At 39.0% G+C, this 24,193-nt stretch overlaps 1 protein-coding gene across 2 annotated transcripts in view; it reads left to right on the forward strand.

The window, feature by feature from the left end:
• Positions 1–24,193, forward strand: part of LOC141437801 (short stature homeobox protein 2-like) — a 33,130-nt gene that overhangs the window by 5,806 nt on the left and 3,131 nt on the right. Inside the window, exons 2-4 of one of the 2 annotated variants that reach the window (XM_074101315.1) lie at positions 7,715–7,896; positions 19,704–19,761; positions 23,496–23,680. In XM_074101315.1, the coding sequence (XP_073957416.1) occupies positions 7,715–7,896; positions 19,704–19,761; positions 23,496–23,680 (425 nt within the window). The remainder of the gene's footprint in view (positions 1–7,714; positions 7,897–19,703; positions 19,762–23,495; positions 23,681–24,193) is intronic. The other variant, XM_074101316.1, reaches the window with a different exon arrangement.

A 24,193-nucleotide genomic window follows, 5' to 3' on the forward strand; every position in this document is an offset into this window, starting at 1 on the left:
GTAGTCGCTGGCAGAATAGTTTTCACTTCTAATGCTCTTAAACATCGTATTTATACCGGATCTTTTAAGCCCTATGTGACTTACCTAATGAGTTTTATGTTCTAGTGCATAAAGTAAAGTTTTCTTTTAAGACCAAGGCAATCAGGTGCCAACAGCCACAAACCAAAAGTTAACATATTTTTTTATAATTTTTAAAAATGTAGATTGATTTTAATCTAAATAAGTACTTAATTAATAAAACTAAAATTTTATAATTATATACAAGGTTTAAGTAACATTTAGAAGATCAATCAGTATGGGATAGTCAGAAACTATAAGACTTACGAAGATCAGTTCTTAGGAACCATGTCATTGATTTTAGTAACAAGAAAAACTACTTTCATAGATTTAAAAAGAAACCTGTACGGTGACCCGGGGCTATTGTAGCCTTGGGGCACAGGGCGGCCACGCCGTACAAAATACGCGTTCTTGAATCTACATAGGCACGACGATGTCTGTACACGCGTCGATGTGTGCGTAAGCTGCACAGGGCTGACCGTATAGTTCTATAAGTGCTACCAATGACATTTAAAGGTACTCATATGTAGGTATGGGTTAGATATGTGCAAATAAATGTAATCGTTAATCTTACCTATTTCGAGGGTATTCTGGCAAAACAGAATAAGTGCAATTTTTTTTAAAGTTACATAAATAGGCATACTCAATGTTTTCTGCTTTATTCATCTAGCAAAACCGTATAAAAAATAAATATTGTGCACTTATCCGGTTCTGCAAGAATATCCTCGATTTATTTAAACCTACTTAAAATGTGTCTGTTTGCGTATTTTAAGCATTATTATTTTCAATTACAATATATACGTCTACAAACTTAAAAGAATCATTCGGTAGGTAGTTATTTCATGTATTCATCGCGTTTATTTCAGAAATCACTATTTATTTAGAAAAAGGAAGTATGTAGGGTACCGTTACGATTTCGCAAAATGATTGCTCCCGAACTTAGTGCCGTGCGGCCTACATACATCGCGTCGCGCACCCGACTGCTTTCCTGCGGTTTTCCTGCAATCTGCGCTTGAGGGGTGGGGTAACTCGAACCGTTGCGGGGCGGAGCGTGGCCATTCTGTATGTTAGTACTATTATATATTCTGTGCTTGGGGATTGTATCTGAGCCGTCTGATGGCGTCCTTACGACGCCATGTTCTTCTCGGCCATTTTACGTTGTGTTCGCCAGAAGACTGTCTTCACACAACACACATGAACATGGCGAACATGGAGTCGTAAGGACGCCATCAGACGGCTCAGATACAATGATACAATATCTCCCCAGCTACAATAGCCCCGGGTCACCTTACTCAGAACGGGAATCGAATCGAACCCGGTTGTTTTGAAAAATAGAAACTTACATTATTTCTATTTGGATATCGATAGTGTAGGTCATAGATAAACAAAAAAACTTATGAAACACGATATATAAACTTAATAAAATGTAATGTATTTCAAATTCCTTGATAATGTAAGTTTTATTTTTGAAATCTCCTGGGTTCGATTCCCGAGCTATGTACTACTTTTTTTAAATCTTTGAATGTAGTTTTTCTTGCTACTAAAATCGATGACATGGTTCCTGAAAACAGATCTACGTATGTCTTATAGTTTCAGACATTCCCATACTGACCGATCTGAATGTTACACCCTGTTTAATGTACCTATAACAATGCATGAAAAATAAAAGGTACTAGTAAGTAAACAATTATTTCTACTGTTGCTATTTCATCTCCACGTAATCGAAGTGAAAAGCAGAGTGTAAAAATCTAGCATTAAACCTATTTTCCCCTCGACGTGTCAATGTATGTAGGTAACTCTTTCTTGTACAAAAGAAAAGAAACAAAGCACAAATGACAAACTTTGAGATACTGTACAAAGGCGATAAGTCCTCGCTGTACCGGTTCGGGTGGCTATATGAACGTCTCGGGTAAAATTATTCGTTTTATGCTCTTGTTGTACAATCTACTATTATTTATTATTCTACCTCAGCATTGAAACACACTAAAATACTGTTACACACACTAAAGTACTGCCTCGAGTCGAGAGTCATGTAAAGTACTGGCGCTGATTTTAACTTGCATATCTTATCTATTAAACATTTTTTTTAAAGTGGTTTTAGTGTACTTAGTAATGTTTAAAAAGTTGTTTTGTAAAGATGTTTTTTTTTCCGCAGTATCGAGAATACTCTGAAATAATCATTTGCGGTACAGTCACCAGCACCAATATATGACACAACAAGCGTGCATAAATATCTGACACGACTCTATTTCTAGGGCCGGAAGGACGTGTCAGATATTTTTGCACGCTCCGCTGTGGCAGATATTAATGCTGGTGACTGTACCTATTTTAAATAAAATTTACTTTGCATGCGGTGGCCTCATTTTGTACACTGCTTTACACCAAACAAAAGTTGATTTCACTTTGTACAGGTAAGTAAGTGTAACGTTTTAAACGTTGAAAGTCGCGAGGCATATTAGGACACCCAAGGATGTCGTTCCCTTCCAAATACCGGGTGTTTATAAGGTTGATTGTAGTTGTGGTAGTTCCTATTTCGGACAGATGAAAAGAACAATAGCTGAAAGGGTCAAGGAACATGTTACAGCTGTTAAAAATCGCCAGGTATTAAATAAATCAGCCATAGCCGAGCATTTGTTAGAGTCAGGATCAAACCACTGGATTCAGCTTCACAATCCCAAAATTCCCTCCACGGAACGTCATTTCTACTCAAGAATGGTACGTGAAGCAGTTGAAATAAATAAGCATAAAAATTTCAACCGGGACGACGGATATAAGCTTTCATGTTCGTGGAATCCTGTTATTAATAAGTGTCGGCGTCGGGATGAATATTCTGAGGGACGATCGGACGTTGTTAGTGTTGTGTGTCGGTGTGATAGGGTGACAAATAAAAATTACCAAGTGCGGGTAGTTCGTGATACGAGTGCCGGTACTATTTGTGGTCAAGTGCGGGTAGTTCGAAGGACTCGCGCTGCTAGACAGACTTGACACCCCACACTTCAGTCTACTAGTGACCACGGCCACTGTAATGTTGCCGAAACGTCGAGGTAAATTTACTCGTGTGTGTTAGCGTGATAAGTCCCGTGGTGGTATTTTGATTATAGATAGATTATAGGTAAGTAAGTAGTTTGACAATTATCAAACTTTGTCATATAAAAAATTAAGTATGGGTACCGTATCAAGAGCATTTAAATAAATCCGAGATGATCTCGGATTAGCACAACAGTGCGCAAACAAACGTAATGAATAAGTCTTAATGGATATCCCGGGACGTCTCTATCAAATAAATCACAGTCGCGAGGGTATCCTTTCGATAATTAATCACCGTTCAGGTCGTTAGCCGTCTAAGGAGCTGCGATGGCCTCAGGGCGAAAGGGGAGAGGGTGTGGCCTGAGCACCGCCCACACTCGGATAATCCCTCCATTTACATAATTGCCGTATAAAAACGAGAGCTTCCCAATTTGCTAAATTGGTCTAAACGACTCTTAAACGTATCGCTCGTTCGTCACCATCCATAAAGACGTGTCCCGGCGCGGGAGTTCGGGCGCGCTTATCGTGTTGTACCTACTTGTACCTACTTGCGTCAGATTATAAACCAGTGACGGGGTTGATTCGGGATACAGGCAAAAGAAAAGAAATGGCCTTCTTAAAGGTTTCATAATATACCTAATAAAATATAATTAAAGAAATTTAGTCATTTTTGGAATTGGAACGTCAGCTTATCTGTATCCACATTTTTTTTATACGATACGGAAAACGAACAGGCGGGTCAACTGATGGGAAGCAATCACCGCCGCCCATGGACACCTACAACATAGGTTGAGTTACATGTATTTATGTATGATCTACTTCTAGTGGTCGGATTGACTTGAAATTTGCTATACATATGTAAAGTAGGATAACCATGCAACAAAAAGTACCGTTAGCAAAAAAGCTCGTAGTAAAACTTATTTTTTTAGCAGAAACTTATTTTGCACTATACCTATATAGTCCATTCAGGATAACTTTGGCCTCTAGAAGGTCACAGAAGTCATAATTTTCTTTACAAAATAACGCAATATTAATAAGTAATTTGCTACGTAATATTAATTCGATTTACACATATTTATACATCATTTAATTACTGTGTTTCGAGGACTCGTCCGCATCTGCTATGAAGTTCAAGCTTTTTTCTATTCCAAATTTCATATGATTAAAGGTCATGACATTTTGATCCAAACTGGCGATTAAAAACTATAAATAATGTACCTACAGAATATTTCGTGAGGTAACAATATTTTATAAACGGTCTGATTCTTGCATAATGTTCTTTACCTCTGCCTCTTTAGGTATTTTATAGGAAGACGTTTCCGTTTTTAACAAAATCGAAAAGTTTTATTCATCATCATCATCATCCCAGCCTATATACGTCCCACGGCTGGGCACAGGCCTCCTCTCAGAACAAGAGGGCTTTGGCCATAGTTCCCACGCGGGCCCAGTGCGGATTGGGAACTTCACACACACCATTGAATTGCTTCGCAGGTTTGTGCAGGTTTCCTCGCGATGTTTTCCTTCACCGCAAAGCTCGTAAATTTCAAATGTAATTCCGCACATGAATTTCGAAAAACTCAGATATAGATAGGTAGGCCTATCGCCTCTCAAGCAGAGGGTCGTGGGTTCAAACCCCGGCTCGCACCTCTGAGTAAAAAGCCGGGGTGGCCTAGTGGTTTGAAAGTTTTATTATTGTTTTTAAATTATGATATAAAAAATAGCAAAGTTAATCTCACTAATATTTATTATAATTAAATAACTCCCTAAAGTGTGCATTATAAAGAGCCTATTTTCCTTACGTCCATTCCTATATGAACAGACTGTAGTAGGTAGTCCTTGACTATTTGCGTAGAATTACGGTTATTCATGTACTTCGTAAGAACTATGCAATTGTTCTGAATAATATACCTATTCGAGTCTGTTTCTAGGTCATGGTCTACTTTGCATGTGCGTTGAAACGCGAACAAACTTTTTAAATCCGGTTCTCAACTTTCAGACGTTCAGATTCAGATTTTGTAATGTTGCCACGATTAAATTATTAGATACATTTATTTCACTTTCAAAGATTTCAATAAAAAAGAACATCTTCATTCAAAAACAAGATCACGGGGGTTGCAGACGCAGACCCCTCGATATGACGCCCAAGGGAACCAAGGATTGGAGTAACAACATTCCCTCCCCTGATTTAAAGTGTTTTAATAAAATTAACACTTAAACTGAACGTGAGGCCATGCATTTGGAGAATTTAAGTAAGATGGAAAAAGTATTAACAGCATATTTAATGATATCTGTACGTACCTATAAAGAAAAATCAATTGCCAAATTTATGGAAGGCACTTGAGATGACAACGGCTACACCTATTTGCCTAGGTAACTTTTCGTGTTTGTATAAATATAGTCAGGACAAGGTTTTTACGGAATAAATGTTTCAAAATTTTTAGTTAAAAATCTTTCCATGACTATACCTATCTCTCGAAACTATGAGAGGGTAACGAAAATATAAGAAACTGGCGTGGAAGATTTGGTCTCATTTTCTTCATTAGTCCGTATGAAGCCAAGTGGTGCAGCTAATTTTTTTATACAACGTTTCAAATTCTTTCGTAAAGTTTGGGGTCATTGGCTAGGTTAGTTTGTAACAACCAACTCACAAATGTCAGTATCTTAGTGTCTATATACGTAGTCATGCTTTTGTCTTGCACGGTAACTTTAAACGTCGATCAATCGATCAATATACCCACAGCGTGTATTTTTGATACTACCTCAAACTGTAACCAGACGAAGATATGTATATGGAACCATTTGTTAACCGCAATTAAAATGTTCCGAAAACAGTTGTTGGACATAGGCCTCCCCCATAGACCTCCAGTTGCTTCGGTTGGCAGCGGCTTGCATCCACCGTAAACTCGCGGCTTTAACCAGGTCATCCGTCCATCTCGTTGGTGGACGTCCTACGCTGCACTTGCCGATCCGCGGCCTCTACTTGAGAACTTTTCGGCCTCAACGGCCATCTGTTCTCCGTGCTATATGGCCTGCCCATTGCCACTTTAACGAGTTAATTCGCTTGGCTATGTCGGTGACCCTTTCTCATTTCTGACTCGATCCCGTAGAGAAACCCCAAGCATAGCTCTCTCCATAGCTCGCTGAGCAACTCTGAGCCTATTTATAAGGCCCACGCTCTACAGTAAAGCACCACGTCTCGGATCCATATTTCATTACTGGCAACACACATTGGTTAAAATCCCAGTGGGAATTTTGGACGAAAAGACATTGCAGAGTTTCCCAAACGCTGCTCATCCGAGTTGGATTCGACGACGTTTTATTTATTTTGCTCTAAGTAATGAAGTAATCTAAATAACACAGGGTGGGTGCCTCTGATCACGAGGTTTTGCAAGGATCGATTCTACTCGCATACTTAAGTGATCTAGGTACCTATATCCTGCAATTTTTAAAAACATATCCAGCCTCACAGTGTTGATTTAATTTTTTTCATACAGATTAAATGTAATTTTTAATGTATGTATTACAATACTAAATTGACGGCACATTGATAAATGTTTATTTTAATTATAACAAAAAATTGAACCGACTAAAAATATCATGAAAATAATTTTCTACCAGTCTGAAGTCGGTGCCTCAGCAGGAGCCAGCAGGAGTGGACCTATAGTCTTCTACTTAACCTACATAAGTACCTTCTTATTTATTAGACTTCAATCAATCCTGCTGTCTCGTGCTGAGGCACCGACTTCAGACTGGTAGAAAAATATTTTCATGGTTTTTTTAGGTCGGTTAAATTTTATGTTATAAAAATTTTTTTCACGCTTTTTAGTGTAAATAATCTAAGATACAATAGTTTAATGTCAACTGCTCTACACTTTTTACGAAAGATTGCTTTTTCTGATGCAGAGACGTTTATTATTGAGGAGTCCTGGTGCTGCACCACCAGTTCCATTTTACCATATGCATTACGATGAGCATAAATTGCTTAGCAACTGTGTTGAAGTAATTGAAATTCAACCCGTGAAGTACTTGTTATTGAGTAGTAGCTCTGTTGGTCAAATGTAGTCTTCATCATCAGTTCAACTTCACTAAATTATGATTTTCAAGAGCAAATGCACGAGTTACCTACTGCTAAATATATCCAAATTACCATAGGTGTCCCTACAATATTTGAAGAGTTCTCTCGATTTCCTTAAGATCTGATCATCAGATCCTAGTTTGGTGCTTATGGGACTTCATAGACGAACGCAAAAAAAAATCAAATCGGTTCATAAATGACGGAGTACTGAGGTAAAAAAAAAATGCAACCAAATAATAACCTCCTCCTTTTTTTGAAGTCGGTTAAAAAGATGTCAAATGTTAAATTACTCAAAGGTAAGTAATTAGGTAATTAACACTGCAACTGCGATGTCCGATAAATGAATAGGTAATCAAAAAATTATCTACTTATATTCAAGTTTTTTGAAAATGTTGGACACAGCAAAAATTATACGATCTACTCGTATCGAACCTTGCATTTAAAGACAGAGTCAGCGTGTACATCAAATGACTATGCAGTAGGATGAAATCCAACCTACCGCCGCTATATAAAAAGGTGAAAGATTTCTAATTTAGTTTTTTTTGTCCTTGCCAGACGTGTCGGACAAGTCATCGAACTCTATCGGCGGCAGCGGCAAGCAGCGGCGCTCCCGCACCAATTTCACGCTGGAACAATTGGGGGAGCTGGAGAGACTGTTTGACGAGACACACTACCCGGACGCCTTCATGCGCGAGGAGCTGAGCCAGCGGCTAGGGCTCAGCGAGGCCAGGGTGCAGGTAATTCATGTTATCTGTTGGATCACCTTCAGAGCAGTTATGAGTAAGCATCAAATCAAAGCGTTTTTTGTCTGTGTTGTGTAAATTGCACCACATGCAAGCCTTGCAAGCTTGAAAAATCTCTTTATCCTTTTGAACGCCACGTCGGCAACACACGACAAAAAACCGACTAAGAGCTTGTCGGACACGCCCGAAATAGGGTTCCGTAGCCATTACGAAAAATATAAGTAATATTTTTCTAAGGATTACGTATTTGTACGGAATATTCCAAGTTTAGGTATACTGAGCGGCAAAAAATCTGGCTCTCAAATGTATGCAGAATTGGTAGTTTTGTATGAAGGGTGGGCCAAATTTTGTGCAAATTGTATACCTTAGGCTGCTATTTACTCTTAAACTACAAATAGGTAGAAGAAAGACTCTCAAGAAGGGGCCCTCGATTTTAATGAAAATTTACACTTTAAAGTTGAATATTTTGCAAACCAATCACTGAATCGAAAAATTGTTGTAGCAACCCCCGAATGGTTTTAAAAGACCTATCCAACGATACCCCACATGAGGGTTGGATCAGAAAAAAAAATCACCCCACTTTACGTCTATGGGAGGTACCCTAAAAAAAATTATTTTTATTTTTTTATTGTACCATTTTGTCGGCATAGTTTACACATATATCTGTGCAAAAATACAGCTTTCTAGCATTGATAGTCCCTGAGCAAAGCCGCGGACGGACAGACAGACAGACAGACATGGCGAAACTATAAAGGTTCCGTTTTTGCCATTTTGGCTACGGAACCCGACACAAAATGCCGACGTGGCCCTATGGCACGATTTTCAACCGTCGTGTGTACGTGTACGTCGTGTGTAAAAGGATATACCTACCTATCTGTGTTTTTTGTACTGTTTACTACGTTTTGGCGTAGTGTTCAATAACAATCATTGTATTTTAAGGCTCTTTTACTTGTTTCTTGTTTCTTTTAAGGGTTCCGCACTTAAAAAGGAAAACAGAACCCTTTTAAGATTGCTTTATTGGCCACTTGGCAAGACACCCTTTTTCTCAGGAGGTATATGAAACTGAAATTGATAGTGAAAAGTCTGAAATCTTTTCTGTCTAAAGAAATACTTAGACAGACACAAAAAATAAGATGCAACCGTTATAAAAAGATCCAACATTTTGTTTAAAAGCAGCTTAGGGCTCGGCTAAAACGCAAGATTTTCAAAGATACCTAACCTAAATCTGTCATTTACAAATTTGTACGTAAGTTAACCTCATTGTGCAGTCACCTGCATTAATTCTGCTACAGCGGAGTCAGCTAAACTATCTGACACGTCACAGGTCATAGAAATAGGTTCGTATCAGATATTTATGCACACTTCGTGTGTGTACGAGCAGGGTTGGAATTGAGCGCTTTAGAATTTTATGGTATATGAGGAATAAAAGAATAGTATTTTGTCAAAAAATATAGTACAGACCACAGAGCTACTGTGATTGGTGATTGATTATTTGCAAAAGTAGTATTTTATGCAACTGTATCGTAATAGGGGTCCTCAAAACACGAGTGTGGGTTTATGAAACGAGACGTAGCCGAGTTTCCCAATAGGGTCACATGATTATTTATTATTTATTTATTTATTGGGAATGACACCTGCATTAACGAGAACTAGGTAGGTATGTTTGCCCCACGAGCTGCGCCCGCTGCGCGCGCGACGAACTGCTGCTGCACGTAGTCACGGCGCCCCCCCGATGAAAAAATCTGTATCGTAATGACCATTACGATTCAGCCGTGTTCATAATAGAATCCAATGTCGTAACGCTGGTCATTACCTATGGTTTTTGAACGCATAATTGAGGATTTACTATATGGGTGTAGTGTAGATAAACTTCATTGTTATGATTAGGCGGATGTCACACTGCTCCGCGATTAGCGGAACCGTTTTACATCTGCTTTATATCCATGTGTTGCATGTAAATTTTAGTGTGACCATCCGTTATAATTCAGAACGTTGTCTTTGCCGTACAATTCTGTTTCTTGAATAGTACATAGTACAAACCTAGTAGTACGAATAGTATATTAGTTATAGCACTTGTACTTTACTAAATGCTTCCGTTTTAACTGGCATGTCGTTTCTACGCCTTGTAATGTTAGTAGTATGCCCCTGACCCTCCCCTCATTACTGATGCACGTAATTAGCTGTGAGCGTCCAACAAGTGATCTTTATCGGCCAATATATCGCCGTTAGCGTTAAGTGCCGTAAGTGGATAAACGGCCGGCGGCATGCGTCTTCACTAGCGTCAATTCGCTGAGATTTATTGAAATCTGATCGGATTGTATCGGACAATGGCGTTTGTTTTGATGAAATCTGGTGACTTTTCTGCAACAAAGTGTTTTCAAAGTATCGATAAAAAAAATAAGCTGTTTATTTCAAGCAAAAAAAAACATTTTACAACATTCAAAAGGAGTCCTTAAACCTAATTTTAAGGATTTTGCGTGGCCTCGGAGCGAAAGGCTGAGTTGCTCACGCGTTATTAGTCTAAGTATACATACATGCGAGTAGACAGTAAATTTATTATATAATTCATGATTTTCCATGCATGCAGTTTTTTTTTGGCAGCCCTTTTGAAAAAAGTATCAAAAACTTAGGTATATTTTCTTAGTTATCTGTGGTGATCTAAGTAGTGGTTTAACCTTCAGCGTCTTAAGCGGAGAATCGTGGGTTCAAAATCCAGCGACCATAAAATCCGAAAATTTTACCATAAGCAGGTTGCGGAGTGTCCGCTTCCATTGCCATGCTCTTTAGGCGACCACAGGAAACTTTAAGCAGTCAAATTTAATTTACGTTTATCTCAGGTAGCACTAAACCCCCACAATTGAACAACATTTAAATTACTGTGATTAAATTAAGAGCTAAACGAAGCAACGAGAGTTTTACATAAACAGGGGTGTCTGTTTGTTTGTCATTTAGCATTGTCTAATGTAATCAGTACTAATGAATGCGCCCCTAGTTAGCGTATTGGTCGCCCGGCTGACTGTACATTGTATGTATACTCGGTCGCATTATCGTGTCACCGGCACCACACAATCTGCTATTAAATTGTTACATATGTGACGGATAAAAGTTATTCGATAACATTTTGATATCAATTCATTGTTGAATTAAAACTTGACGACTACAGTCGCCTACAAAAGCATTGAAGCTATTTGGTCAAGAATATCAGAACATGCTTTAGAAAAACCAAGGCATTCATTTGAAAAATAGAGCAACATATTCAGACGCTTTTTAGATAAAAACTGCCCTATCCGGGATGCCCCAACACACCTCAAAATGCAAAATACGTCCTGAGAAAGCAGAACGGTTTACAACCCTAATAACAGAAGAGCTCTTATGTGTACTTTGGTCACCACGTACACGTAGTCACTATACTATTATATTACCCTCTTAAGGCACAAGGCGGTAGTACCTATCTCCAAAAAACACTTTTGAGCTATTTATATTGTGTAGCGGCTGTTCTCTACAGCTACAGGTTGCTCAACCACAATTCTCGAGAAATTTCGTGAGCATGTTCGATAATTCAATTTATTACGTGTGGATTTTTTCATCGATTTAATTTTGGTGATTCAAAATATATATTTACATAAGAGCCATGTTTTTTAGTTTAGTTTGTTTAGAATTCGATATAAACTTAAATCATAATTTACATTGCATGTCCCATTTAAGCAATTCATATTGAAATTGTCCTTAACAAGATTATAAGATAGATAATACCTATGTAAATGAAATTAAAAATAAAGACGACGATAGCTAAGTTATTGGTGATCCTGACTACGAAGCTAGCTGTTACGGATTCGATCCCCGTGATGGGCGAATATTTGTATTGTATCGTAAAACTCTTTACTGTACATAATAACACACGAAATTAACAGAAAACAGGATAATAAGATGTACAAAGGCGAACTCATCATGTAAAGGGATTTCTTGTTTCTTTTTTTTCTGACAAAACAAATCCAAATACAAGACAGATGAGTTTTGGACGTTTTTATGTATTTAAGTATAGTATTTATCTATATTTCTATCCGTTGTCTAGCACCCATAGTACCTACAAGATATTATAAAATAAATAAAAAAGTCTGAAATGTGACACTATCTTTTGGCACATAATAAAATCATTCCATAACAATTTATATAAGATACTTAAGTATGTACTAGACTAGACCTGACTAGTGCATATTGTTTGTTGAAGAGTGTACCCTACACGACTTTGTTCGAAATCAATTATATTGTTTGCACAGGTTCGGGAAGGCTCATGTTTACTGTTGATTACGACCGCTTAGTTTTGTTGCTATTTGATTTAACTTAATTTACCGCTAAACTATTTCCAATTTTACATAACAATATTAATAATTACATGTTTCTATAACTTTAATAATTTTGTACCTATCTAGTTAGTTATCAAAATATTTACTAACTATACTTACTATATTATGTACTATATCATAAATGACAATGTGAATGTGAGTAGGTAATGTTTGTTTATTACGCTTTCATGCTTACAAAACTACCGATCGTGGTGAAATTTTGTTTTCATCTCTCCTGTTCGGAAAGTTTAATTTTCATGGGTAGATAGCCGGGTGGAAAACTGCGTTTTCATCTCTAGGGTGGAAAGTGTTTTTTTTTTAATTTTCGATTAGCCTTGGAGTCGAAGATAATTGAGTTACGTCAATGACACTTTTTTTTCACGTTTCGACATGGCCAGATGCACTTCGTGACCAAGGAGCTTAGGTACATACAACACTGGAGGATGAACGCCGAACATCCGTTTGAAACAAGAAATTTGATCTTTATTACGTCACGTCTTTCGTTAGGTTAAGAAAGAGATGCAAGTCATTCGTGAAATGTGAAAGAAAGAGATGGAATATGTAAATAATATATAAATAAAGGTCAAACTTCTTCGTTCGGCGTTCAACCCCAGTTTCGTATATAAGCTCCTGGGTTGTGACTAAGTTGTGACCAACTCGATATTTTTTTTATAGTCGGCCGTGGCAAGTGGCCAGTCGAAAAGGTACCGTTGGAGGTTGGATATAAGTAAATTCAATTTATTATTATTCTCATTTTTTGTAGTATTTTACTTTCCTCACAGTCAAAATGACAAGTAGTGTGCCTAACTCGGGTGAAATGAGTCACTTTCCACCCATGGTTATCAATCTACTATTTGTACTACCTATCCCCGGTAGTTTAAAACCCCGAGGACACAAGCAAAGGATAGTTTTTATCCCGGAAAGTGATTTCCTAGCGGCATACCTTCCTGTTTCGCTCATTCTCGTTCTAAATACTATTAGCGAGAGCGGGAAGGCATGAATGAATTTTGAACTTCCTACGACAAGGCCTAGTTCCTACGGACACCCGATAACAGCTAATCCTACTAATAATTATAAATGCGAGTTTGTGAGTGAGTGAGTGAGTGAGTATGTTTGTTACTCCTTCACGCTCAAACGGCTAGACGGATTTGGATGAAATTTGGTATGTAGATAGCTGGATATCTGGAATAAAACATAGGCTACTTTTTATCCCGATATTCCCACGGGATAGGGACAAAATCTTGAAATAACAAACACTAAATCAATGAAAACCACGATTTAATTTTCGGGAATTCCCACGGGAATTTTTAAAAATCCCGAAATTTCAGTTCAGCTGCTGGATCTAATGATTTACGTTTGCGAAGCCGCGGGTAAACAGTAGTAATTAATAAAAATAAAGGTATCTCAGAGACCATCAACGTGGGAAAATTGAGATAAAAAGTAGCGCATGTATTAGGTATTTAGACGACCAGATGGCCTAGTGATTAGAGAACTTGACTACGAAGCTTGAGGTCCCGGGTTCGATTCCCGTGTCGGGGCAGATATTTGTATGAAAAATACGAATGTTTGTTCTCGGGTCTTGGGTGTTTAATATATATTTAAGTATGTATCTATATCTATATAATTATATTTATCCGTTGCTTAGTACCCATAACACAAGCTTTGCTAAGCTTACTTTGGGACTAGGTCAATTGGTGTGAATTGTCCCGTGATATTAATTATTAATTACAGATGTGCAGTCTATCTGCATTCCAAATTTCATCGAAATCTTTGCGGCCATAATTCTGACATTGTATTGAAAACAACCATGACAAATTTCATGACTCTAGGCCCAGCCATTATTTTGAGATTTTATCCCTATCCCGTGTGAATATCGGGATAAAAAGTAGCCTATGTGTTATTCCGGATGTCCAGCTATCTACATACCAAATTTCATTGAAATCCGGTCAGTCTTTTTAGCGTGAAGGAGTAACAAACATAGGTAAACACACACACACAAAATTTGGAACTTTTTTATTTATATTAAGTAAAAACAAAAATAAACACACACACACACACACACACAAAATTAGGAAGTTGCAGGCGAAGAGTCCAAAACCCCAATTAGATGGAATACGGTATTTGACTATTTTTTATGTGTTTTATAAATTAAAACTACACAATGCCTGTTATCGAATAGAAAAACAATTTTTAAGCTACTTAGGTACCTGTACAAATAACAAAGTTATAAGATATAAGATTTTTCAAAAAATCACTATAAATCCAATTTTCAACTGAATTAAGTTTTCTCTTCGCTAAACACTGTCTGTATTTTCATAATAATATTAAGATATGGCAAATTCAGAAGTTTTATTTTGCGTTTTATTTCTATTCTATTCTATTTCTATTTTATTTCTATTTCTATTTCTATTTCTATTTATTTCTAATTCTATCTTCTATTTAATTTATTAATACGAGTATTCTTAAGCCTAACTAAACCTAAGAGCCTGAGCCAATGCGATGCTTGCAATTGACTACTTAACTGTTGGAGGCTGCGTCCGCCGCTGGCGCGCGGTGCTTGGTCAGCGCCTCCGCTTCGTGCTCACGCGGCGCCGGCATGTTCGCGTCGTCAGCTAACGCAGCTCGGTTGCGATGTCGCTATTAGCGATCCGTAGGCACGTAGCGTACACAACACACACACACATACAATCTTTCGTTTTTATAATGTCCTAGAGCCAATTACCCGCGGCTTCGCACGCATAAACTATTCGATCTGGTAGTCACAAATGAAATTCCGGGATTTCACAAAATTCCCCTGGGAATTCCCAAAATGTACCTATATCGTGGTCTTCACTGAGGTTGTGTTAAGTGTTAACAAATGTCCAAAATTTCACGACGCTAAACCCAGCGTTTGAAATTTCATGATCTTATCCCTATCCCGCCCGTGGGACTATGGGAAAAAAAGTAGCCCTATGTGTTATTCTAAACGTACCAAATTTCATCCAAATGCGTCCAGCCGTTTTAGGGTGAAGGAGTAACAAACACACACACACACACACACTTAAAGTAGGAAGTAGGAAGGCGTTTTAAAAAAAAGTGTAAGTACCTTTTCGTTTCTTTAGTTTCTTTTTTTTATTTTGGAAAAGTATGGTTTTTCCTACTCAGGATCAAGAGCACCATCGATTCCGATCGTTTATAAAAATTCCCTATTTTTCATACAACATTTTTGGAGTCAGTTTCGTCACGTCCCCATACTGTACTTATGAAAACAAACGTCACATAAAAAAATTTTTTACCAAAAAAGGTAAAACCGACTCCAAAAAAAATAAAAAAATAACAAAAAATGGAACCGACTACAAAACCCTTGAAAATATTTTTCTAGGTAAGTAGTTACGTACTAGCTCGAAGTCGGTGCCTCAGCACGAGCCAGCAGGAGTGGGACAATTCACAAATAGTCGTCTACCTCACTACATACTATGGGTTTCAATCCCTCCTGCTGTGGTCGTGCTGAGTCACCGACTTCGAGCTAGTACGTACCTACTTACCTAGAAAAATATTTTCAAGGGTTTTGTAGTCGGTTCCATTTTTTGTTATCTTTTTTATTTTTTTTTGGAGTCGGTTTTCACTTTTTTGGTAAAATTTTTTTATTTATCACTTTTTTAGTGATTTGTAGCCAAAGAACATCTCACAACGATTCCAATAAGCTCAAACACGACTTAGCTACGTTGTTTTTATAACAGAGTCCGTTGCCTACCTTCTAGCTTCAGCAATCAGATCAGTTCGAAAGAATCATTAACTTAAAGCTTCTTCTTAGTTGCTTATCTAGGTAAGTATATTAATCATGATAATTTTAAATTTAAACCCCGTGCAATACTTGTTATTGATAGTAGTAGTTCGTTGATCAAATCTGGTCTTCATCATCAGTTCCACTTCACCAATTATGATTTTGCAAGAGCAAATGCACGAGTTACTGCTAATATATCCAAATTACTATAGGTGTCCCTACAATATTTAAAGAGTTCCCTCGATTTCCTTAAGATCAGATCATCAGATCCTAATTTGCTGCTTATGGGACCTAATTGAAAGCATTCCTAGACCGAACTCAAAAAAAATTTCAAAATCGGTTCATAAATGACGGAGTTCTGAGGTAACAACATTAAAAAAAAAAAAAATACACCGAATGATAACCTCCTCCTTTTTTGAAGTCGGTTAAAAACTGAATTTTTTTTTCGGGGTCAAAACGCCCCTTTGTTGATTCGTGCGCAAACTCGGATTGTTGAGTCACTTGCTAGGTAGTGTTCGTAATGCTATTTTGGTTTATTGATGACAATAGGTATTTACCTACGACGAGTATGTATAACTCGGCTAAATTATGAATAGTAGCGAGTGGCTCAACAATCCCGCAGGGCTACTACGAAACCCGAAACTCGAAGTTCGTGTCGTGCGGTCCCTCTGACACTACGGACGGGACGGTACGACACGAACTTCGAGTTTCGAGTTTCGTAGTAGCCCTGCCGGTTCGCAATCGCAACTGTACCACTACCATTAGTTTAAAGTGACCGTACTCGATAGCGACGGCGTATATTATTTGTATAGAGAATTGTACAGCGCCTCTACAAATAATTTACGCCGTCGCTATCGAGTACGGTCACTGTACTCATGGTAGTGGTACTGTACATACGTGACGTCAGTCTAGCTCTGGAATTTATCAGCTGTACACCATACCATGCAATCAGCCTGACACGTGCCCTCCTCGCTAATGCGGTTAACGCTGTTTGCCGACGCGACGTACTGCATGCAATACTGTGCCACACCCATCCTTATTCCAACTGTGTCATACATCAAAATAAGGTTCACATTCACATGCCGCAAGCCACACCGTTACATCACTGCCTACAGTGCCTACCTAATTTGGGCTGTATTATTGGCCTAAAAATACTTTTTGAAAGTGGTGTACATTAAAATTACAAGCACTCGTATTCTTAGTTTTTGAAAATTACAGCTTTCCAGCAGCTTTATTTGCAGCCAATTGTGCCCTCTTAAGGCAAAAAGGTGGTATCTCAAAGAATACTTGACTGATTGCTACCACTAAGCTTAAGACATTCTGCATCAGATGGTGTAAGTATCTAAATAACTCAAAAGTCTTTTTTTACATACCTAAGTTTTAAGTAGTACTTAAACTTTTTGCCTATCTATACTTTCGATTGATTTCAAATAATTTCAAGTGTCAATCTTTCGCAACTATAGGCATTGCTGGCAAGAAAAACTTGCTTGCTCCGTTCCTTCAGCCACCACAGCGTTGTGATGAACTCGTCAAATCATCCCTCAAATCAATTATTATCATCAGAAAACTGTTAGTGGCTACCCATCTTTGTGAAAAAAGAATTAGATCAGTATATAATGGTCATTAATGGCTGATACGAAAACAAGTAAAAAAAACGGTCCTTCAATGGGGCTACTTTGCGAAGCAACCGGCTCAGGTAGTAGGTACGACTGTACCAGCCTGCACCAATATCTGGCACAAAAAGCGTGCATAAATACTGATAGGTACGACTCTATTTCTGGGGCCGGTAGGATGTGTCAGATATTTTTGCACGCTTCGCTGTGGCAGATATTAATGCGGGTGACTGTACGCGGTTAAAAATATAAATAAATAAATATCATTGAACACTTGACACCAATTGACCTAGTCCCAAACTAAGCAAAGCTTGTACTATGGATACCAGCCCTTAGTGCAAGTTTTCGGTTACAAAATACGTCTCGATCGCGTTCGCGTTAAAATCTTAATTTGTATGGAAACACGAACAGCGCCTCTAGCGGAACGTTTGCGATGTTCGTGTTTCCATACAAATTGAGATTTTACGCGAACGCGATCGAGACGTATTTTGTAACCGAAAACTTACACTAGGGGGTACAGGCAACGGATAAACGTACTTTATATAGATAAATTCATACTTAAATACATATTACACATCCAAAACCCGAGAACAAACATTCGTATTAGTCATACAAATATCTGCCCTGGCCGGGGATCGACCTGGGACCTCAAGCTTCGTAGTCAGGTTCTATAACCACTTGGACACCCGGTCGTCAAAATATCTTCTTCTACGACTATTTCTGGGGCCGGTAGAACGTATCAGATATTTTTGCACGCTCCACTGTGGCAGATATTGCGAGTGACTGTACGCGGTTAAGGTTAATAAGGTGCATATTCACTGTACGAGCGTTCAGCACATGGTGCCATTCGAGCCTAGTGTGTAATACAATTATGCGACAGCCATCCAGCGGGTTGAGATTGCAGCGCCCGTTTGTTTTGGTGATTATAAATTTAACTAAATTTAATCTCTGTGTTTGCTTTGTAGTTGGGGTAAAAAGATTAAATTCACTTGCAATTTAATGTTTTGATATTTTGTTGTACCTATAGTTTGTTACTATGTAGGTATTCTAGGTTGCTCTTAGTAAGTCAAAATATTGTTACGGGAAGTAGATCGTGATTGCCTTTAATGTGCTCCCGATATTTCGATGCAGTTCCAATTTGCATGTACCTATCATCATCACGGGAATTTGCGGGTAGATGTTAATGCAATATAAGTAGACCGTGCTTGGTGTATTCTCATTCATGCGCGTCGATTGCGTGCACTTTCACACCATTGGACATGTTCTCACTTAACACTCGTTGCAAACACACAATACTCACGGTATCCGTACACCCGAAGTGGACTCAGAAAGAGGTCTACACAAGGAACTCATTGGATTCCAAACTTTCGACAATCTCAACCCATCCCCACTATTGAAATTTTATGTCAAGTGTAAAAAGCCGTGGATCATTCAAAATCATTGTTAGTACAAGTATTTGTACGTTATTGAGAGTGGTTCATTTATACTTGTGCTAGTGCTACAAAGCGCTACGATGCGGCGTAGCTCAAGACGTAGCTGTCTACGACATTGTTCGATCACTTATTACAACTCCCCAAAAAAATTTCATATAATTCCTTAAATATGGCTTGCAGGTGGCAGGACCTTGTGCAAGGTCCGCCCGGATTGCTACCACCATTTTGCTCGCTATTCCTGCCGTGAAGGAGCAGTGCTTGCACTGTTGTGTTTCGGCGTGGAGAGTAAGACAGCCGGTGAAATTACTGGCACTTGAGGTATCCCATCTTAGGCCTCTAGGTTGGCAACGCAATACCCCTTGTTGCAGATGTTTATGGGCGGTGGTGATCTCTTACCATCAGGAGACCCACTTACTTAGCGTTACTGCACATAATGTGCGGCAACACATGCTGAGTGGAGACCCTTTTTGGTATCCTGCCGTGTCACCAAGTAACATAGTTTTAGTGCTAGTTTTAGTCTTAGTTTTTAGGTGGTACTTATGGAGCCAAAATAAACCTTTCTTTCTTTCTTTCACTGGCTCGTTTGCCACCGAGTCGAATAAAAAAAAAAAAAAAATCCTTATAAATAAAAAATGTTTTATTTTTGCAGGTGTGGTTCCAGAACCGGCGGGCCAAGTGCCGCAAACATGAAAGTCAAATGCATAAAGGTAAGTTTGCTTTATCTGCTCAAGATCTTGTCTAACTACAAAAATCACGTAGATATTTTATTTATTTCAGTAACGCCCCATGAAACGGCGTTGCCTTCCGTTGGATATAGGATCTCCATATTTCACGACAAATATTATAATTCAAATTCAAGTGCATTCGGTGCAAGAAATGTGAACTCGACCTCACATTTACATTTAAGATTTATGACGTACAAACTCACAGCGCATCCCCGTACTAAATACCGAGTTTAATGTAGTCGAAAACTACAAATTGCAAATGATTCTGGCAAACTAGTTCCCAGCGAGTTGGCACCACTGTTTAAACGGCGTGAATCCACCCGAGCGCGCTCCGCAGTACATCACTAAATAGTGCAAGTTGCTAGTTCGACTACTCGCTGCTGCACGGAGTTACGTATTCTCCGTGACTTGCTCTAACTCGATTACCACTCTCCCGCCGGCGCCGGTCCGACTCTAACAGTTTTTTAATTCGACCATAACTCAAGCGAATGAATAATTAAAATGGCGGGTCGAGGCGGGAATCCGCGCGGCAAAAAATCGCGGGAACCGGAACATACGAGTCGATAAATTCAGGGAATTGCAGATCGCACTTAGCGAGCGAGCGATTGGCGGACAGCGGCTTGCCCGGGACGCGGCGCACGGTTTCATGGGGAGTTAATATTTTTATGTGCATATTTGCTTTTAAAGCAACTTTTGCCGTTCGATTTGATGAAACCTGTAAGAAATTCATCGCCGACTCCCGTAAGAATATGGTTTTAGAGTATTAATTACTTACCAAAAATTGTGGAAACACCACAAATTGTTTTTTTGCACTGGAGAAATTAATTGCTAGATTTTACTTTGCGGTTAATTTTACTATGAGATTCTAGTAACACTAAGTTGACATTAAGTCGGTAATTTTCGAATATTCCTGATTTTTATTCAATTCATAAAAGGACGCACTATACAAACCACATCGACAGCTCAGGTTTCGTCACTTTACGTTTTTTGGCTAGACTACGTATCTCATTTTGAAATAATTACTACGCTCTACAAGTAAAGCCAAGGCATGAGACGGCTGTTTAAGTGAATGGGTAAGTATTATTTACGGAACAGTAACGCTTAAAGACAAGCAGATCATTTGTCCCACATCCCCAATGACACAGATACATGTAGGGCAGAAAATATCAATTTGGCACAAATTGTGTGTAAGCGGTAATGCCCCGTCTCCGCTCATATCGTCATAGAGACAAACGCGAGCCGACAGCGCGGCTCCCCGAAGAAGCACCGCTAAACCGAGCGTAAAACGGAAAAAAGCCGCTCTCCGGAATCGAATAAAATGATTCCCCGCGGGAGCCATTCGGACGCAATCCCGCCGTCCCCTGCTAAATGTCTTATTAACTTATGTGCCCCCCGCCCGCCGCCCCGCTAACACGAGAACAATCATGTAAAGTGAAATGAAACGGTTATTTGTTATGTTATGCCCCTTTGACTGAGCGCCGAGATTTCCAATGTTGTTATTACTCCACGCAATCGTTTGCGGCGTCGTTCTCGTGATCGATAAAAGCGACGAGTCTTTAGTGTGCTGAATGTGTGCTGTCATTGCTTTCGGGTTAGTCCAAAATTTGCTAAACATGGCAAGCTGTCACTTAAGTTGTTAACGTTTAACGAAGTTTTTTTTAAATTTTGCTTGACGAAAGCTACCATTTCAAATGTCTACATGTATTCTTGCAACTATTTAGAAAGCTTATTTGCATTCATGGTCAATTTCGCCTTATGCGTTAGGCGTCTTAATCGAATTAACAAATCTAAGAAAGAACACAACAGTCTCAGCAACGTAACAAATTATAAAGATTACCTACCAACTGCATGTCTGAGTAAATCTTAATAAAATTAAAAATTCATTTTTAACGAAGACATGAATCTCCGCCGGGCGCGGGCGCTCGCCATAAAAACAATCGTAGCAAGAATAAAAGAATACACCGACGCCTAATTGTTCCCCTGTTCATAAAACTGTAAAGTTATTCGCTCCGCGAGGGTGGCGGCGATACTTTATGGCGCAGAAACCGCTGTAAAGATGTTCCGAGCGTTTTAAAATAACGCGCGCGAGGAGCCCCGACCTTCTAATTCGATTAAATTAAACAACTCAGAGTTAATCAAATAAATGCATGGCGGTCTCCGGCGGGGGCGCCGGACGCACCCGCTCGTATTTATGTCGGCACTTCTCGAAAGTAATTCGGTGTCAAATATGGAAATAACTCATACGCGCAGGGAGCATCCATTTTAATAATGCCGACGGCGACCGGAGAGGTTATGATTTACAGCGCGCGTCGCGCCGCCCACCGCCCGCCCCCGCCTGCCTGACATATTGTTCTCCTACCTATCTTACATTTACACCTATCTAAAGCCTTTATACCTAGTGTATATTAAATTATATCGATGAAAGGCTTTCTAGAACAAAACGGCTTCAGATAAAACCCTTAGAGAGCAATAAAAATCACTTCTCGGTAATCTAATACCAAAGAGAAAGGTGTAAGGTAAGTGTAATTAAATTAATGAATCCTTTGGCGCGGGCGAGACCCGAGCACCTCCTTAAGTCGAGCAGATCCGCGTTAATTTATTAATTGATACTTTGCCCGACGGGCGGCTATAAACAACGAATCTCACTTAATTTACGAGCAAATTATGCTTTACTTAAATATCAATTTAATTAAGTGGAGTTCGGGATCGGATCTCGGCGGATTTGAAGCGATGCTCGTTTGTCTCTGCCAATCGGCGGCGTGTCGCGAACAGTCATTTGTTCAGATAACTTATTCTGGTAAACCGAAACGTTTGGCTTCATCTTATTTCCATACAGTATAGTATATAGAGCAGTGAAATACTTCGCTGTTAGATACGATTAATCACTGATAAGCGCAAAAGAGACTTACGCGTCCCATCGTAGAGGATCTACGAATGTAGTTTTTGGCATATGTTTTCATTACTGACACTTATATTAGTTTATTTACAAATCAGTTACTTACACTTATGAACATTATGTAAGTACCTAACATTTAAAACGTTTTTTAGTTATAAGTAAACACTTTAAAGCATACCCATGGGATTGTTTGTAATAGAACTGTAATTTTGCATGTCTTTTTTAAAATTAATTTAACCACTTAGCAGCGCCGTAAACATACATTCAGGTTTCTATAGATATATATTACTATAACAGTCTCTGAGCTAAAGCCGCGGATGGACATATAAACGGATGAACAAACCAAAACTTAAGGCTACACAATCCTAAAAATGGTAAAATACCTATTAACGATAACGATCGAAATTTGGATGATGGCTGAAACATTACCCTGTAGGTCGTCGTTCATACACCATTACCTCTCATATTTATTTATATTTAGCACCAGAACAAGAAGATTTTCCGCACTCCGGCTTTTGATCGGAGTGTTTCCTACGTTTTAGGGAAGCAAGAATAAAAGTCCTTAAATAACTGAACTGTTCTTTTACGTCTTTTTTGTATAATTCGAATTTTACAGCGCATTTGTTTTTGTTGTAATGCTGTAATTTTTTATTGACAAAGAAATTAATATTTCATTTTCTAGGTTTTCGCCGTACAACGGCAAAACCCTCTAGACACCAGACTGGCAAAATTGTCCTCCGATGGACTATATTTTTTTTAAACTAACTATCGCCCTGTATAAAAGTCGAGCCACTGACCGACTCCTAATTATTGCTTGAAGGTCTGATGGTGGCGGGCGGCGGCACACCGCTCGAGCCGTGCCGCGTGGCGCCGTACGTGTCGGTGCCGCGGCTGGCGGGCCCGCGCGCGCCCGCGCCGCTGCCGCTGCCGCCGCCGCCCCCAGCCGCCTTCGCGCCCTTCGACTCCGCGCTGCTCTCCGCCGCCGCACACCAGGTAACGCGGATGGTAATACATAGTTTAAACAAAGATTAAGAAGTTTAGATATTCCTTCGCAGCAAAAGAGTGAAGTAAACGTAGTATATAGACTACGGCGCGGTCTGAGAAAGTGATTGCCAACACTACTTTCTCTTATCCTTGTCTTATAGCTTCAGAGCGAATTCATCCAGGCAACCTTTTCCAACATAAAGAAGCACTATTATTTTTTTTTAACAAAAAAGTAAAATCGACTCCAAAAAAATAAAAAAATAACAAAATATGGAACCGACTACAAAACCCTTGAAAATATTTTTCTAGCACTAGGTACCTACTAGCTCGAAGTCGGTGCCTCAGAACGAGCCAGCAGGAATGGAACAATATTCGTCTACCTCACCTACATTATATGGGTTTCAATCCATCCTGCTGGGTCGTGCTAGGTATATTAATAATGGTCGTTTATAGACGAGCGAGCATTATTTAGCTTTGACGAGTTCCATTGGTCATCTACGGTCTTCTTCATCAGGTCCAGTTTACCAAATGATA

Source organism: Choristoneura fumiferana, chromosome 18, assembly GCF_025370935.1.
Source record: "Choristoneura fumiferana chromosome 18, NRCan_CFum_1, whole genome shotgun sequence".
NCBI classification, from domain to species: domain Eukaryota; kingdom Metazoa; phylum Arthropoda; class Insecta; order Lepidoptera; family Tortricidae; genus Choristoneura; species Choristoneura fumiferana.